Below are 20,275 nucleotides of genomic sequence, written 5' to 3'. Positions count from 1 at the left end.
TTGAATGCAAAGCTATGAGGCGTACCATGTCCTTGACCTCATAAAATATGTTATAACACAGTAGGTTAAGTAGGTTTTACCTACCACAATAGATAGAATGCAGCAGATGTAACGATATGTTTACCATTTATTTGTTTGTAAACATTTAGAAAAAAAGAAATCTGCACACGTGGAGAGAGTCTTTTTGTGACAAATTTCTTTCGGTTTAGATGTATACATTTTATTTGGAATACTAACTCTCCTTTATTTCTTGCCCGGTTATTGTTATACTTTTCGTTTCGTTTTTATTCTTAACTCTTCAAACGTTTTTGCTTTTTAAAAATTTTGACCTCTACGCAAATACATTAATTGTCATTTATTGACATTTGGATCAGTTAAATATGTACTGTAAATAATATGCCACTGATAGTTATACAGTGTGAATTACAGTGGAATCAGTATAATACGTTTAATACCAGATGTCGTGGAATTCGTGGGTTGAAGAGATTTAAATATCCAACGAAATATACATTGTATACAGACTTCAACAAAACCACAAAATCAAACATTCACAAAAAGTTTTATTGTCTCTTGATTAAAGAAAGTTGCTGACCCGAAAAATAAATGAATTTACAGAAACAGTTTATTAATTTACCTCGTCTTTAAACTCATGAATATTTCCCAGAATCCATACTGGTTTTGGTCCGGGAATTTTAAGTGTCTCAAATACACTATAAGTCTTGCGCATGTTCCTGTAAAATAAATCATACAAAAGTTTATAGATACTGTTTGGTGACAATTTTGAAAAATTCAATTTAAACTATGAATAATTAATTGTTAATTTTTTATTGCTTCTTAGATTATCATTATCTTGGACATTTTAAATTGAAGCAGTGCTTGATCTGTGGGAACATATTGAACTAAACGAATAGAGCTAAAAGTAGATAACAAAAATACCGAACTCTGAAGCAAATATATAACGGATAGTCAAATACATCAAACAACTGGATAACAATACACCTTATCGCTATTTGTCCGCCATTACTGGATATCACACAGGTTCCCGTTAAATTTTGACGTCATAAAACAAAATATCTGACGCCACAATGGAAAAGTGATTGGTGTATGCATCAAAAGTTAAAGCAGGCGGGTCAGCCGGCCGATAAGGCTAATAGCGATTAGGTGTATTGCCACATACCTGACTCGGTACAGACATTTTCTAATGTAAAAAATGATGGATTCAAGCTGGTTTATTAGCTTGCTTAACCTTCAACTTGTATGACAGTCGCTTAAAACTGCAATACTTTGATAACATTGTATGAACAAAACAAACAGACATGCAAGGTAAAATGTCAAAAGTAAAAACGACACTTGACTTGTCAATAAAATTATATTCCAAGGTTTGCGTTTGCTTCTTTATTGTGCATTCGAAAATATTACTTTTTCGTGTAAGTTTTGTCTATTTTGTGTGAATGTTTGTGTTTTGATCTTCTCACAAAAAAATAGAAAATCGATTAAATCCCACACAATAAAGAGGGTTTGTTTATCATTTATTAACAATAATTCCTGTTTATGTGTTTACATTTTTTTCTTATCGTCATGTGTTCGATATATTATTTTGAAATAATTACATTAGATGTATGTTTCATTATAATACTTTATTCTGATTGGCTAACTGCACATCACGTGTTATTCCGTAAGCAGTTGCATTGCTCAATACAACTTTTCATTCATGATAACACGTGGCCAAACAATAAAGTGCACAGGTGAATTAAATAAAAAAAATATATAAAACTCGTGTTTTCATGATCATAGCTAAAAAATGTAATTATAAGTATTGAATGCTTCTTTTTGTAACTTTATCGGGTTGTAAAAGCGTTGACCGTGCGCACAGTTTTAGAATGAAGCGCTTCCGCGCTTCATACAAAATGTACTTCGGTCAACGCTTTTACACCCCAATAAATTTACCCAATATTCATGCAATAACCCTTTTATTGTATAGCAATATAATATTTGAAAGTAAAAATTGATTTAAACTAAGATTGTATCATTGATGACGTCATGAATTTTGAAGATTTATCGCACTAGTGCAATATTAGAATTTATTGCACGCTAATTTTTGGTTACTTTCTGTTTGAAATATTATATTGCTATACAATAATAGGACATATTAAGTATATTCTATATCTGCCGGGAATTGTATTTTGCAAAAATAAATACATTCTTACCTATATAAGTATATAAGCAGCAAAACAATGACAGTAATTGCAAGGATTTCCATTAATATAATATGTTGTTGTAAATTGGTACTGCTTGATCACATCAAAATCCGCTTCTCGTCAAATCAAACTGCACAGCTTTTTTCAGAGATAATCTACGTTCAGAAACAGAATAATTCCTTCCTGAATGTTTTTGGTTTTAATGCAGAAAAAACTATTTTTGTTACAAATAATTTACACTTTTTTGAGTTCAATTAATAGTGCTTACGTATTTTCACTGTCCATAGTTCTTTATAAAAATCATAATACTAAGCTCTATAAATAACACAGCGTAACATTCGTGAGTACTGTTAATTTTAACCAATTAATCCAATGAAATATGTTGACTATTTAATCTTGCAAACGCATCGACAATTAGCAAATTGTGTAATGAAATGTATCTGTAGAAAATCTGTAATTGAGTTATATTAAAGAAATATTATCTATTCTTCATGATAAAAAGTAAATATAACCGAGTGTATATTTTAAATCTAACCGAATTATCAACTATTGTACAAAGACACAAATCTATTTGAAAAAAAGATATATAAAAAGTACGGTCAGTGCACAATTTTGTTAAACACGCACATTTCTGTGGATCACATTCCGCGAAACATTTAGTTCGTATGTAAAAGGTGATCTGTATTCCTTTTGTAAATAAGACCTACAAAGAAGAAAAATGTTGTAAATACGAGGTAAATTGATAAATATGACATTTTGTGCAAGGTATATGATGTTTAACTATTCGAATGAATTTCTATATTTAACAGTATTTTTTCATATTCTTTGGTGCAAATATGTTTGCAATTATGCATGTTATTCTGTTCACTGTTTTATATTCCTATTCCTTGGGTGCCTTAAATCTATATATGTTGGATTGATGTCGTAATACAATATTTAATTGGTCAATTATTCAGAATTTAATTAAAAGTTCAGTGTTCCTATTAGACAGTACACCACTTTGAGATCGAATCATATTCATCATCCACAATGAGTAATTTTACATATTATTAATTTATTGAATGGGAACGAGTGTAATAGTAAGTTTAAAGTCCCTGATGTGTAGTTACAGCAGTCAGGCGGAGCTTAGGCCAACAGTTGTATCCGAGGGGACCATTCACCTACTATTCCACGAATATCAATTCAGTTAGTGTTTTGATATACCGAAACAGACAACAGACAATAAATGTCGGTGCTAAATCACAGATCGTAATATGAAAAGCAGGAACACAATCATACAGTTTAACGTCTTTATATATATTATCAATGCTAAGACTACGTCACGAACCAGTTGACGTCAATCCTAGTTACAACAAGAATAACGTGACGTCGTAACCCCCGCATAATTTTTAACATTATCCAATCTAGTAGCTTCGTTTGGTATTCCGCGAAATATAAGGACGCTTGCGGACAAATATTTTCACTGATATCCATTCGTTGGGAACTATTGACCGGTCAAATAGTTCAACGATTGCAATTTGAAAAATAGTGAAAATATATGGTAATTATTTTTATAGAAAATGATGACTGAGGTATAATAAAACTAAATATTTAGGCAAGAATACAAAGGAAAAGCACAGTACTTCCCCTGAATATAACAACTATAAAAATTAGATTATTTTATATTCTCTAAAAGCATTGCAGTAAAATATACTTTAATAGTTTTTATCCGGAATTTTAATTCTTAATCGATTCATGACTTTTGAACAACCTTTTGTATTATAGCTCTTCGTCTTTTATATAAGCTTTGGATTTCAAATATTTTGGCCACGAGCATCACTGAAGAGACATGTATTGTCGAAATGCGCATCTGGTGCATGAAAATTGATACCGTTAATTTTATCGAACAGCGGTATAAAATGTACTTGTGTTGCCTTTATTTAGGAATTTAAAACATTTTCCGAACATTTAAACAGTCATACAATCAATAATACTTGAGATAACAATAGGGATTCTCGATTCTAGTTCAGTGTTTCTTGATATAGTTGATGAGTTTCTCCAGGTTTTTGGTAATTGCTCGATTTTTTTCCTGTTACATGGGGGCCTTTTATAGCTGACTATGCGGTATGGGCTGTGCTCATTGTTGAAGGCCGTACGGTGACCTATAGTTCTTAATGTCTGTGTCATTTTGGTCTTTTGTGGATAGTTGTCTCATTGACAATCATACCACATCTTCTTTTTTATATTATGACGTTTGTCAGTGGTATTCTGCTTTACTTTATTTATATTCTTGCTACAGTTTATAAGTTTAATCAGTTAAACTGAACATTGACCTTTGAACCATAAAAAAGGTAAAGGTCAATTGATATCTGTAAGACAGGCATGTATGTACATTTCAACATTGCACACACTAAATAAAGTTGACCTATTGCCTCAAGGTTAAAAAAAAGATCAAAACAGATAAACTTAACATTAAGCAATGCACTATTAAAATGCGATCATGGAAAATAAAAACTGGCAGACTGTAGTGTACATCGTAAAATACACTAATTATAGTTAACTTATTGCATACAAGAATATAAAAACACAAAAAAAAGAAAACCGCAACAATGAGCAAAGAACTGTGAAAATGAGGTGAAGGTCAGATCACACCTACCAGTTGGTAATGTACACTTTGGAATCATGAAATACACTAAATATAGACCTTATGCTTATTGTATCTGAGATATAGACATGACCATGAAACTTTACGTACCTTGTTCACTGATCCATGATATGAGGTTGAGATCAAGTGAAAACTGTCGGATAGGCATGAGGAACTTACAAGGTACGCACATTCTAAATATAGTAATATTATTCATCATCAAAGAAATTAACATTGCAAAACGTTCTTAACTTCTTTTCAAGTAGTCACTGAAAAATGAAATAACGTCAAGGACAATAGATATGTGACAGATGGAAACGTCATATCATAAGGCATCTATATACAAAGTATGAAGCATCAAGGTTTTCTACCTTCTGGACAGAAGTCGCAGGCTCGACAAAACCGGGGAATCTACAAACTATGGATTTCTTTTTTTTCGTGGGTATCAATTTTCGTGGATTGCCGAAAACATTTTCGTTTATGTTTGATTTCGTGGTTTTGCCAATCTCTTTATACAAAGCCTATTGGAAAAATGTAATTCGTTGAAGATTTGAATTCATGGTTCACCTGTGCCCACGAAACCCACGAAAATTGGTATCCAACGAAAAATAATGAATCCACAGTCCTTTAATTTCCTCATATGTGTGTTGCCGGTTAACATATTTCCAGAATAGGTCTTTGTTTTTAGGGTAAAATTTGTATAGAAAAAAATTCCCACTGTTTGTTAGTATTTAGCCAATTATATGTAGTCTTTCATTAGCTTGAAAGTAAACCTGATATGTTTTTCCTTTAATATAGAATTAATGTGACAATGATGGACAATGTTACTGTCAATCATTATCCATCGTCACCAGGGTTTATTTATGCACGGTAATAAAGTTTAGTTTTGAGTACACACCTTTTAGGCTATAATGATAGACTTTATGGATACCGTAAGGATCAACTTCCATATCAATATAAATTTTAGCAGCTGTTATATAATTGCCAATGAGACAATCCTCAAACAGAGATCAATTAACATAGAGATCAACAACCATAGGCTAATGTACCATCTTCAGCAATGAGTAAAACCCATTATGCATCGCGATCGATTACATCCAAGCAAAGCAGGAGGTTTGGCTAGCCCAAAAACCAGGTTCAACCCACCATATTGTTTTCAATGTCATGTACCAAGTCAGGAAAATGGCCATTGTTATATGAAAGTTCGTTTATGTGTGTGTTACATTTTGGTGTTGTGTTTCTGTTGTGTCATTGTTCTCCTCTTATATTTGATGTGTTTCCCTCAGTTTAGTTTTAACCCGGGTTTGTTTTTTTTCTCAATCTATTGATGAATTTCGAACAGCGGTATACTACTGTTGCCTTTATTATCCTCTTCAAAACAGTTCTTGCTATATACAGCTCATATCAATATGTATATAAGCAGACAGGGTGTTAACTATGAATTAAGGAAGCAAAAACATAATTCAAGTCTACATAAAGATATTGTCAATATGATTTTTTCAAGCTTATTTTATTTACCGTATTTGTGATATGAAATCAATTGTGATGAATACGAATTCATAATAGTGATATTTCTATTGATGAAATAACGTTTGTTTGTTGTTGTTTTTTTTAATATTACATGTTATAAAATTGAGAATGGAAATGGGGATTTAGTCAAAGAGACAACAACCCAACCAAATAGCAATACCAATAACATGAACGATTGGTGTTGGTTTTTTTAAATGCACCCTAAGCAAGTTTGTGTAATAACAACTGACGACCAAAAGTTTAAGAAATTGAGGTAAACTTTTTAACAACATAAAATAAAAAAGGTGTAAAAGGCTTAGGCATATAATTTTAAACCACTAAAAGAACTTGGGCTTTTTTCATAAAAGTTACATTGGTGACAAATTCGAACACAATGTTGCTAAAGTTTAATACACGAAAAGCTGACGAGAACAATTGGTGGCTGATAAACATGCAGTGGAAAATGAAATGCATAAAAGGTGGAAAACAAGTCTATAAAATCTATAAAATAAAATAAAAAAACACGTACTGACGTTTTTGGCAAATCGGTCGCATGAAATTGATAAAGTAAAATTTTCAACTTAATCCATCTTATTCATGTTTCATAGTTTTATAAGGGGTTAGAGCATGCAAGCACTTTGTACCAAAAAATTCATTAAATGTTTTTGTCAACTGAGATTTCGCATAAGAATTCAAAAGTTCGAAAATTTTATTGCTATTTGGACAAAGTTGTAAGCATCGGAAAATTGGATATATAAATCATAAACATCATGTCTTTTAAAAACAAGATTTGAAGAATATCTGTTTAAACCGAACAAACATTACCGACATCATACAACAAAAGATATTTGAAGAACAGATTTAATCACGTGTCTTCTCATTCAAAATATTTGAAATAATTTCACCTTGATCTTTTGGTCTAAAGTCTTATGAAACAATTGACCGGTGAAAAATAATGTTTATCTCAATATTGAGCCAATGCATACATATATCATAAACGTTGTCTTCTGTGCACGACTTTATAATTTTTTCCCATACATTTCGTATAGTCGTCCAAAAATATTTCAGTCGGTCAGTGTTGTTGTGAAAATATATCAGCTAAGTAATGGTCGTGTTTTGAAGCCTTAGTTTAACGATTGTCACTCGTGTGTAAACAATCAACAAAGAAGCATGAATATTCAGGTAAGCACGTGTATAACAGGTACAATAATATATAGGTTACATTTATGACGGAGCGTCGTAAACGTTTAGTTTTCCATTCGCACTTGCGTATTACGAACACCGGATTTTTACGAGAGAGGCCATTCTGAGGTAACTGTCTACGAAAACCATGTCCGCGAATGGTTTGCTGGAAGCAAGCAATTAATAAAATGTAAACTTTTCTTAATTTAGACAAATAATAGAATTTTCTTGAGAAAAAGGTATATGATCATAAGTTTTATAATAAAAACTAGCCATTAGTTCACAAATGATATCGGATATGTTCCTCACGTCGTAACTACAATCCCCTACTCTTTCATGGTTGTGATTTACCGAATTAGACTATTTACCGGATTTGGTATCTCCTAAGCAACTATACGGGTGCCACATGTGGAACAGGATCTGCTTACCCTTCCGGAGCACCTGAAATCACTCGTAGTTTTTGGTGGGGTTTGTGTTGTTTATTCTTTAGTTTTCTATATTTTGTCATGTGTAATATTAAAATTGAGAATGGAAATGGGGAATGTGCCAAAGAGACAACAACCCGACCATAGAGCAGACAAGGTCACCAACAGGCCTTCAATGCAACGAGAAATTCGTGCACCCGGAGGCGTCCTTCAGCTGGCCCCTTAACAAATATATACTAGTTCAGTGATAATGAACGCCATACTAAACCATATTGTTTGTTTGATTGTCCTTTTAATTTTTAGCCATGGCGTTGTCAGTTTATTTTCGATTTATGAGTTTGACTGACCCTCTGGTATCTTTCGTCCCTCTTTAATAAAAACAAATATGCATATATTATTTTTTAATTTGAAGCTTCGTATGACCTTAAAATGTATGTAGACGTTCAGATATGCAATTGAAGTCCTGTGCCTTGTATCATAGATATTATAAACGAACGATATGTCATCATTTTTTATGAAACAAGGATACATTAACAATGATCCAATTTTACCAGCAAAACAATTTAATTTAAAAAAACGAAAAGTCAAAGTTACAATTATTCCGAAAGACATATGCACATGCAAACAATAAGCAGTGCTTGACAAATATATTGAGTAAAACAACCAAAGACATTTTCAGACATAAACGATATCGTATTCTCTGAAAAGATCGGTAATATATTCCAACATTTTGGTAGTAAACTTCTTTTTTGTAATTTTATAGACTATAGTACGTACTACAAATAGTCTATGTCATTATTTCATAGACGTTATACAGTCCGAAATAGAGTATTCCTTTATTTTGGTATTAGAATATATAAGTACATGTAACCTTTATGATAATGGATAGACATCTTTACATTATTACTTCATTATGTACGTATGCCGTTGTAATATTATGCAGTGTTCATGAATATAGACCATATCTCCTTAATATATAACAAACATATTCATCTGTAAAACGTTTGCAATGTCAATGTTTAATAGTCTGTAAATATATATATTTTTTTAAAAGCAACACATCATAAATATAATGCGTCCGATTCCCTTTTGTGAATTAATTTTCAATTTATAAGAAATGCGCAAAGCCAAACATCTGAAAGGCCAGAACGTATAAAAAAAACAACGAAACTGGTTAAGTGCTATATACCCCCCAAAAAGACCCTAAATTAATAGCCAAGTCCTTTCAAGGTTAACTTTCCCTGAAGTAGTTGAAACATCAGTGTCTTAACATTTTCTCAATTTGTTTCCGGACAAATAGAGAAAGAGATCGTTTGAATCAGCCAGAAACGAAGTACAAACTACTATGCATATAATACAATTAAATAAACTCATCATAGATACCAGGAGTAACATGTTATATATACGCCAGACGCGCGTTTCGTCTACAAAAGACTCATCAGTGAGGCTCGAATCAAAAGTCTTTAAAACAACTTTACTTATATCTATCAATTTAAACACGTATGGGAATCATACATGGCATTGCTGCGTATTTATGTATCCCAAACTGCGAAAAGAACTCCGTTGTCTAGAAAGGATTTGGATTGCTGATTGAAGTAGGTCCTATTGAAGTGATGTATGTCGATACCCTTGTCAAAAGTAAAATAGCAAAAATACTGAACTCCAACGAAAATTCAAAAAGGAAAGTCCCCAATCAAATGGCAAAGTCAAAAGTCCAAACACATCAAACGAATGGATAACAACTGTCATATTCCTGACTTGGTACAGGCATTTTCTTATGTAGAAAATGGTGGATTGAACCTGGTTTTATAGCTAGCTAAACCTCTCACTTGTATGACAGTCGCATAAAATTCCCTTTATATTGTCAACTTTGAATTTAAAGGAATACTGAAATACGGTAAATTCCTATCATCTTTTCAATTTGGAGATGTTTCAAAAACACTTGTTAAGGTTGCTCGAACGTTAAAGATTAACGTGTATTTTTAAATGACTTCGGTATAAAAATATATGAATAAAACTGTCAAACCTGTGTTATTTATGAATTTCCAGTACCAACGGTTTAGTTCAGGGCCTTTATAATAGTACCCAAAAATGCAGACTTTGAAACGAGCACTTTTGGACTAAAATTTGAATAAATATTTGTAGTCTTTTAAAACAATTTTATAATTTCCTTAGTGGTTGTTACAAATACTTATTAAATGCTTTCTGATTTTTAAGTATGCATTGATATCATCAGAGATAGGAATAAGATGCTTTATTTGTGAGCTAACATTTCGGAAACAGTGTTTCTTAAAAAAATATATATTCAAAGGTATACCTTTGGAAAGTGGTAAAGAATCGTAGATAACCGATGAGGCCACTATAAATGGGCATTCTAATAAAATCTTAATGATATGCAAGTTAGTATACTTACAAAGAAGAATTACAATTATTACATTTTCCCGAATTTAATTTTCACGCAGCGTCATTTTACTTAATTATATTCACATTATTTTGTTTTTGTCAATTTTTAATGGCATAGAATGCATTAAATGTTAGTAGGGTTTTTGCTGTAGTACAGTTATTTTGTATTCATAAAATATAAAAGAGTGTTTTATATGGTACGCTTACATTTCGGATGTACATATATAATTTGAAGAAGACATTTTAAAAACAATTGTTTTATTTATTGTATTTTACAAATATTTGTTAATTATAAATGTTCATACATAATTTCTATTAATTACAAATTATAGATGTAAAACTCATTTAGTACAAGTGAAAACACAATCAGGTAAATTGACCAATATATTGCTTAATATATCTTTCTTATTATATTAAAAGTGTGTATTTACCTTTCTGAATGCTGAAGTTTACAAACTTCGAAATACTTTTCCGTCAAATGCAAAAACAAAATTTACGAAACGTTACACATGTTGTATTTATATACAGGTGTTGAATATTCATAATGTAATTAGACTATTAAGCATAGCTAATCATTTTACCTCTAAGCATATCGGGGGCGTTATATATTTTTTCTCACCATCATTGCGTGGGGTATTATATTGAATGAACATTCATTATACTACTCAACATTTGTATATTTCTAATTGTAGACAACGTCACGTGACCAGCTAAGCGTAATACAACAAATTGGATTTCTACAGAGATGTATTTTTTCTCGACTTTGTAATGACAGTATATTATCTCTATAGACATTGATGAAGTGTCTCAAAAATAAGAAATGCTTAATTGTTCAGTCAATTATTGTGATTGTAGATAAGTGAATGCAGCTTCGTTGTACTTATGAATCAACGAGACGGTCATGATACATATTGGAAATGACGCAATAACGTATTTACCAAAGTACGATATATTAAAGACTTAACTGTACCAAGTCAGAAATATGGCAGTTGTAATAGTACGTTTCTATGTAAGTTGGCATTTGTTTTTACTGCACTTCGTTGTTCCTTATTTGCCTTTATTGTCCTCTCATAGGTGATGTGTTTCTCTCGGTTTAGGCTTGTACACCGGATTTGTTTTATCCCAATGGATTTATTACTTTAGAACACCGTTATACTACTGTTGCTATTTCTTAAAACAGTCTCATCAATACAGGTAGAGAGGGGTATACGTTAATCACACAGCAAACGAACTTTAAACACAAATATCGTATTATAATCAAAATCCTATTTTTTTTTATTTTCTTAAACTTTCTTCGATTTGAATTATAAATGCATCTCTTCAAACGAATATCTACAGTGGTAATTAAGTCATTCATAGCGATTCAGTGTTTAACTGTAGTTTACCGATGTTCCAATAGGTAGTCAGTGTGGTACTGTCATGATTATGGTATGAATTTATTAACGTTTTGTTCGTATGAAACTGATACAATGTGTTCGGTTTCGTATCCCACGGTTTTCAATTTCGTCATGACGGTTCGTCTTGTTGACTGGAAAAGAGGAACGAACGATTCCAGAGGGACAGTCTAACTCATAGATAGAAAATAAACTGACAACGCCATGGCTAAAAAAAAAGCAAACAGACAATAACAGTACAGAAGATACAACAAAGAAAACTAAAGACTAAGCAACACGAACCCCACCAAAAACTAGGGATGATGTCAGATGCTACGGAGGTAGGTTGCAAGCTTTATTTGATAATATCGACGATAAATGAAGTCAGGAATATAAAGGTTGATGTTGTTATCCATTTCTTTGATGTATATTTAGCTTTTGCTTTTGCCATTTAAATATTAACTTTCCGTTTTGAATTTTCTTCAGACTTAATCACAACATGACAAATATCATAACTTCAAATGTTATTTGTTGTCTGTATACAGTACGACGATGATTTGAAACTACTTACATACTACATGTATATCCTATAACTGTTCATTTTCCCTTAACGTGGAATATCGGCAAAAGAACAATCTCCCCCATAAAAATAATTTCTAACGTGAAATAAAATGTGAAAAACACATCAAAATATTTAAATTAATGATGTATACCAGATTATTGCTTCGTTGATTTGTGTTTTTTTTTTGTGGAAGGGGGGGGGGGGTAAAGAGGGGGGGTTGTTATGTGCGTTTTTAACAATGAGACAATCTTATACCGCATAGTCGGCAACAATATCATAAAAATGAGAAATGTAAAAATATATAAACGAGTAAAAGAGGGACGAAAGATACCAGAGAGACAGTCAAACTCATGGATCTAAAATAAACCCACAACGCCATGGCTAAAAAAAAGAAAAACAAACAATAGCACACAAGACATAACATAGGGAACTAAAGACTAAGCAACACGAACCCACCTAAAACTAGGGGTGATCTCGGATGCTATAGAAGGGTAGGCAGATCCTGCTTCACATGTGGCCCTCGTGGTGTTGCTCATGATATTACAAACCCAGTAAAAAGTCTTAATTCTGGAGGTCAAATTTGTGGTGAAATGGGAAGTGGATTGTAATTACGGCATAAGGAACATATCCGATATAATAACGGTCACTGAACTAAATATGGCGGCCGTAAAATTTACGAAGGGACGATTTCAACTTCCTTATTCGGAACTCTTGGTTTTACATTAGTAATTTATGGGGCCCTTTATAGCTTGCTGTTTGGTGTGAGCCAAGGCCCCGTGTTGAAGGCCGTACCTTGACCTATAATGGTTTACTTTTATAAATTGTTATTTGTCATTAACACTCATATCACATCTTCCTATATCTATTAACGCTTGAGAAAAATAACCACCTGATTTATTAGAGAAAAAAAAATACCAAAAGAAATATGTTAAACGGCAAACACTGAATCATGGGCTCCTGATTTTGAAAGGCACTTATAAACAGAATGTGGCGACTTTAAACATGTAAGTATCCTGGGACAGTGTTTTAACAGACCAATACTAGAACTACAAAGTTTCCCGGTATGGATACTTTTGTGTAAGTTGGATTCAATTCTGCAAAGATTTTGATTAAACTACATGTATTTAGATACGGCATGTTGCTTATTAAATGTAGTTTTTTTTTTATTATTTGAGTTCTTTTTCTAGCTCTATCTTTAAGTCTACATGTGTAGAAGTTTGATTTTTTACATAATTATGTAGCTCTATCTTTGCCTGTCAGGAATATGACAGTTGATATCCATGCATTTGAAGTGTTTTAGTTTTTGATTTTGATATTTGATAACGGACTTTCCGTTTTGAATGTACCTCGGAGTTTGGTTCTTTTTTTACATTAATTTCTCTTCAGCTTTGTACCTGTTTGGCTTTATGAATATTTTGATTTGAGCGTCCCTGATGAGTCTTATGTAGACGGAACGCGCGTCTGGCGTACTAAATTATAATCCTGGTACCTTTGATAACTATCATCATATTTTACTGTCTTAATAAAATAAAAACAATTCAAAGCCTAAAAGTTCATAACTAGGGATTGTTCTGTCTTGATGATTTTATTGTTATAAAGAATAATCATCTCTATAAATATGTACTGTTTCCTATCTGTTGATACAAGGAAGGGCTTAAAACATTCAGTTATTTTGTTTATGATGTATGTTCGATGGAAAATCATCATATGTATTCCCAACAGAAATATAAAGTATATTTATTTGAAATGCTTATTTTTGTTTCAAAACGAGTAACACTTCATTTATAAAAAACACCACATGGCACTCTGTTATGAAAACAAAAATTAAACAACTGAATGCAAAAATGTTAGTATTATTCAGAAGCATGAAAAATATACTGTAGTGGAAGAGTTAATGACATGAGGGGCACATCTCAATGGAACCCGATACTTATTGTGATATCAGTTCTGGTATAATCCATTAGGAAAGAAAGTAATCCAGTGAGCTTTTTCTGGGAATACTTACTAAAAATATCATTACCTTACTACTTCTAATTTGAGGCATAATTAATAAAACAGAACACAAATTGCAGCACTGTAACAAATCCTTTCAAATTGTATTGTTTGACGCCTTAAAGAAGAAGGTTTTTAAGAGATGTTGTTGAGCTCTGGTATAGAACAAATATTGTAAAATTCTTTAATCTTTTCAAAATGACCTTTCATTCATAAATACCTAAGATGATAAATATTGATATTTAGTACGAAATGCCGGCTGTTGTGTCACTGTGGCATCATAAACACGTTGTAATAGACAATGCACAGTGTAAAATGCCGGTTGGTATGTCACTGTAGCATAATAAATATTTTAGAATTGACAATTTTTATTCATATTATGTACGCATTCCGGAGTAAAACGTTAGTTTCTTTTTTTTTTAGAAAAATCATTAATAAAGACGTGACTCCATTCAACATCATACACATTAGATGTTGATTTACCTTCATTGTATGTCGTCGAAAACACTGAATCATCTGACATGATAGAATTGTTATACTGATTGATTTTTAGAATGTGATGGACCGAAAATATGGCCTTGACAAACCATTTACCTTCGATACTCTTTCCATAAAACTAAGTATAGAAATTGAATGTTCTATTATACTGCAGAAGTGGTACCGGGGATTAAAATATCGAAGCTTCCGTAAAGTTAAACATAACGGTAATTTTGTCAGCTGAGGCGGAAATTATTAGCCAATGATATTCTTATCGCTGTATATTCATTATTATTCGTTGGATATCTTTGTTCTTGGGTTCCGCGGGTATATGTGAACAACGGAACGGATAGAAAGCCGTGGTGTAGTGGTTAGTGCATCGGACTACTAACACAAAGGTTCCTGGTTCGATTCCCGTTTGGGATGAAAATTTCAGGAACTCAATTTTCGGCTCTCCCTTGACACCATCTGCGAGTATGGTCTTGAGGAAACGATGATAGTCCGTCGGACAGGGACGATAAATGGCTGACCCGTGTTAAGAGAGAGCCATATCTCTTGCACGTTAAAGACACCCTTGTAGATTTCGAAAAAGAGTAGGCTAATGCCGCTACAAGGCAGCACTCGCACCCGCAAAGTGGAAAGGGATTAATATAAGTTGCAAAACTTGTTTCCCAATCCACTATAAATAAATATGTTTAAACTAAATTAACGGATTCAAAGGTTCAACGAATATCATAATTTGAAAACGCTTCGTAAACAGAGATCTGCAAATCTACGAAATCAAATATCCCAGAAAGTGCAAGTTTTCAGCCTTCCGCGAAAATTGATACCAACGAAAATAAATGAATCCACAGTACCTCAGTAAAAGATATACATTACAGTCATCATATAGTTATAAAATACGATTGTCATTTTAGTAGAAAAGTATGAAGGAAGACGTGACCTAATATCCAACTCAAAATAATAAATATTGATGGTGATATAGTTATGGGATCAAAAACAGTGAAGCATTTCACTTGATAGAAGTATTGTACTCAATGGTTCTCGAATTTAATGGGCTATTAAAGTCGTTAGCAGTATCTTTAAACATCACTTCAAAGTGAGAGGGTTAGCGCTATAAAACCAGGTTTAATCCACCATTTTCTACAATTGGAAATGCCTGTACCAAATCAGGAATATGACAGTTCTTGTCCATTCATTTTTGATGCGTTTTGTTATTTGAATTTGCCATGTGATTATGGACTTTCCGAATTGATTTTCCTCTAAGTTCAGTATTTTTGTGATCTTACTTTTTTTCCCAATATATTGATGATTTTCTCTTACTAATAATGTAATATTTGATGATTATGTTGAAGGCATCAATATTATTAACTTTGTAATAAAGGATACCATAAATATAGTTGATAATGAGGGTACGATGAAAACTTAGCTTTACATCATAAGGGGTGTTTATCTATCTTCGGATTTCAAATGTTTGGCTTTGAGCGTTCCTGATGAAGGTAAATCCAGAAAAGCGCTTCGGACGCAATAAATTATTAAACGTGATGTTTTCCATTTTTCAGCTTCTCTGTTGTAAACTAGCAACATTCACGCAGCACCTGCATACAGGAATAAATATTTTCTGGTTGATACGATATTCCAGAGGTTGTATGTCTGATCATGATTTCCTTGATGTAGGGTATCAAAACGAACTTATATAAATTAATTGAACTGTTTTATGCAATATTGAACAAATAAGGAGTGATTAATGTGGCATCGTTAAATATTTAGAAGTAAAATTACAAAAATAACATACTCCGAGGAAAAATTAAAAGAATGGCAAAATAAAAAAAACTAAAACACATCAAACGAATTGATTACAATTATCGTATTCCTGGCTTAGTACATACTTTGTGTTTACAATGATCAGATTTGTGTCATCTTTCTGTTGATATCTTAAAACTTACATTGACAGAATATATATAACAAATGCTATACACAAGTTACATACACTGTTGGTGGATATTTATTCCCCGAGGGTATCATCAGCCCAGTAGTCAGTACTTCTGTGTTGACCTGAATTGTCATTTATATGGTCATAAATAGAAATTAACTGGTTACAAAACTTTGAATTTTTGAAGTAGTATGGCTTTTCTACCTCAGGAATAGGTGTACTTTAGCTGTGTTTGACAAAATTGTGAGGATTTGTTTGTTTTCAACGCTCTTCATCGTCGAACTTTTGGCCTTATTAGCATTTTCTTATTTGAGAGTCACTGATGAGTTTTTTGTTGACGAACCGCGCATCTGGCGCACATATAAAATTCGGATCCTGGTATCCCTAATGAGTTTATTTAGCTGACGTAAAATGTTTGACAATTCTAATGATTATACCTATATCAAGATTTTTAACCGAATTTGTTATAAAAAGGTAACAGATCAATTCTATTTCTGTCAAAATTGACAGAAATTATGTGGACAACAATTATCACAAACGATCACTGTTGTTTTTTCTCTAGTACCTAGTGCCAGAAGGTCTGTGGATATTGGTTAACGACTACACTTATAATTGATTTGTATTTATACATGAATATAGGTGTATTTTTTTTTATTATTATCAGTTTCTTAACTGGAATAAGTGGTAAAATTATTGATAATGAAGCAATTGTGTCAAGAGGAGCAGAGTCTGCTAACGTTTCCTGGGAACCTGAGATCACCCCCAATTTTTGGTTGGGTCCGTGTTGCTTAATTTTTATTAATATTAAGTATTATTTGTCTTCTGTCTTTTTTTTGTATCTATAATGTTGTCAGTTAATTTAGGATTTATGACTTTGACTGTCCCTCTGGTATCTTTTGCCCCTCTCCTTTAATAAATATAAGTTGACAGATTCGTTCAGGTTGTCTTAATTACTTTCATGGTATTGTCAACTTATCTAACTATTAAACCCAATAATAGCTTATATCGTATTAAAAATAAGGAGTAGATGTAATATAAAGTTTGACAACAGATGTATTTTGAGGAAAATTGAAGCATTTACTGTAAACCAACTAATTTTCACGGACGACATATTTTCGCGATTTTCGCGAACAGAAGTATAACGCGAATATATATCGTCGCGAATGTGTAAAACTTGGATCTTTCCTTATTTAACTACATGAATTAAATTTGAAAATCGCGATCATAAATAGCCGCGAAATGGTCTTGTTAGGGCTATTAAAGTATATCCGCGAAAATAAGTTGGTTTACAGTAATTACTTAGTAAATACTTTCAACTACAAAAACAGTCACTTGATCTGATTGCAAATCTCTCAAATTACAATTTCTTGTTTTAGGGCACAACTTTACAATGTACCAATGTGTCTGAAATTATGCATTTATAATTATTGAATTATACTAAATAAAAAAAACATATGTATTTGAGTTGAAACAGTCGTTGCAATAACATTAAAGATGTTTGCTTGTCATGTTTTAGAATTTTTGTCACATTATCGGAATCCTCCAAATAAAATTGCCCATTGATCCCCATTTTCTTTTTATAAATCTTTTACATACATAATTATACGCCATCTGTAATAGTCTTATGAAATGTTGTTTTAGTTTTTGAGAGCTGAAACTTGTCAATTATAAAGCTATAAAAACCCAAGAGAGATCATTTTCCAGCCACAATTGCCATGGTTAATATCGCGAAAACAAGCACATTGACCAATGTTTTTGTTTGGCTCTTTTTGATTCCTTTATTCATCCCCTATTAACATATACTACTGCTTTGAAAAGCTTGTTATTTTGAAACTAAGTAGCGAACGGTTCCAATTTTTTTTTGCAATTGATGCGCATTTCGACAATTAATTTCTCCTCAGTGATGTTAAAGGTCAAACAGTTTGGGAATATAAGGCATATCAATATAATGAAGCGTTTATGACCCAAAACGGACTAAAAAGTTATCATCAAGTCGGGCAAGTAATCAGAGCTTTGCAATATATCTTGTGCACATTTCGAAATTATCTGATTAAGTCATAACACTTTACTTTACAGATTATCCTTAATCCCCTTTACTGCCGGATATATCTTTATCACTAATCCAGGTGGTTAATGTAAACAACTGTTACTTCAAAAGAGTATATTAAATACTTTATCTGCAACCTATTACAAAACGCTCTGTTTTATGTGTTGTGATACATATTCGCTGATTGTTTAATTCTGTTTATAAGTAGTTGGAATTGGTTGTAGGTTAACATCCCATATATTTTTTTGTTTTATTCTTTTTCGTTGATCGATTTGATGATTGAAAAGATGAAAAAAGGACGATTAAATTTCTCTATTTTGTGGATAATACATTAAAAACATATTTTGTCAGTATTTTTATATATTTAGCCGTATTGACTGTTGTTTAAGAAATATTTGATGCAAGCTATACTTTAATGTAGTTTCAAAATGGGTAGGCATTATCTTCGTGATTATTTTTGCTCGAGCAATAGCCCATGTTAAAACTAGAACAAAGTATAGTTTGTATCAATTATTTCGATTCTGGTTAGGACAATTAAGGTAATTTCTATGTCCGACGTGTATAAATATAGTTCGTTTTTGTAAGTTTTAAGACTATAACTATCATAACCTTTCTTTTTCCAATCTTTTACAAGTTGCCAACGATTAGGGTATTCAGGTCAGATATACAAAAGTTCAGAAAAGGGTTATGTCGATTGTATCCCAGTTACTTTCCAAATGGGATTGCATTCTTACGTGTAGACAAGGTAAAATATACACGTTTGAAGAAAGAAGTGATTTTTCTTTACTTTTAAGCGTTCTATAATGACAACTACATTTGACAAAAATATTACGTTCTTGATGCTGTTTACATTTAAACTAACAATGTCATAATAAAATCATTTTCAACCCATGTGTGTATCTCGTATAACGAATTTAGTTAAAGAAACATAAATGTTAGCTCAATGTTCAAAACTAAATATTATTCAAACGTTACTGCATACACCATTAGGGGGCGGGGGCTCTGTACGAAATCCTCATGTTCTGTCCATCAGTTGAGAAAAGTGTCTGCATCTGAGAAATTCAGGTACCATTTGATTGGGGACTTCTATATACGAGGTAATTATTTAACCGAGTGTTGCCGTTGAAAACATGTTTTACTGTTATTCTTCATAAAGGTATCCCCATTACAATCCTCTAATACATATCTTCTTTTAATGTTTATGCTTATTCCCTATTTTAACCCTTTAGGATATCATATTTGTATCTTCTCCTTATAAAAAAAAACCAACAAGCTTGTTGTAACTAAAATTGGAAGGAACCTTGAATAGACAAATTTCTATAAAAGGGTCCACTGTTGGTCTGACAAATTCACTTGACCGTCAGATATGTTTTGATTCTAATTGGTCTCTTTTTAAAGTCGTCAATTTAACAAATGAATAGTAGGAAAATGATAAGTTAATCCTACACAATCTTGCATACTAAACTGACAACAGATTAATCGGTTCCAAATCATTTATAATTTAGATCATTTTATTATTTCTATTCCTTGTTCAAACAGAGCTAGCAATTC

At 32.1% G+C, this 20,275-nt stretch overlaps 1 protein-coding gene across 1 annotated transcript in view; it reads right to left on the bottom strand.

The window, feature by feature from the left end:
• LOC143052780 (cytochrome P450 3A4-like) overlaps window positions 1-10,845 on the bottom strand; it is a 29,780-nt gene extending 18,935 nt beyond the window's left edge. The window contains exons 1-3 of the mRNA XM_076225881.1: window positions 10,772-10,845; window positions 2,208-2,901; window positions 635-731 (exon numbers count right to left, since the gene is read on the bottom strand). Coding sequence (XP_076081996.1) covers window positions 635-731; window positions 2,208-2,260 — 150 coding nt within the window. The 5' untranslated portion in view covers window positions 2,261-2,901; window positions 10,772-10,845. The remainder of the gene's footprint in view (window positions 1-634; window positions 732-2,207; window positions 2,902-10,771) is intronic.
• Between the last annotated feature and the right edge of the window lie 9,430 nt (window positions 10,846-20,275).

This window comes from Mytilus galloprovincialis, chromosome 11, assembly GCF_965363235.1.
Source record: "Mytilus galloprovincialis chromosome 11, xbMytGall1.hap1.1, whole genome shotgun sequence".
Classification (NCBI taxonomy): Eukaryota; Metazoa; Mollusca; class Bivalvia; order Mytilida; family Mytilidae; genus Mytilus; species Mytilus galloprovincialis.
This window is presented reverse-complemented; position numbering and strand designations above follow the sequence as displayed.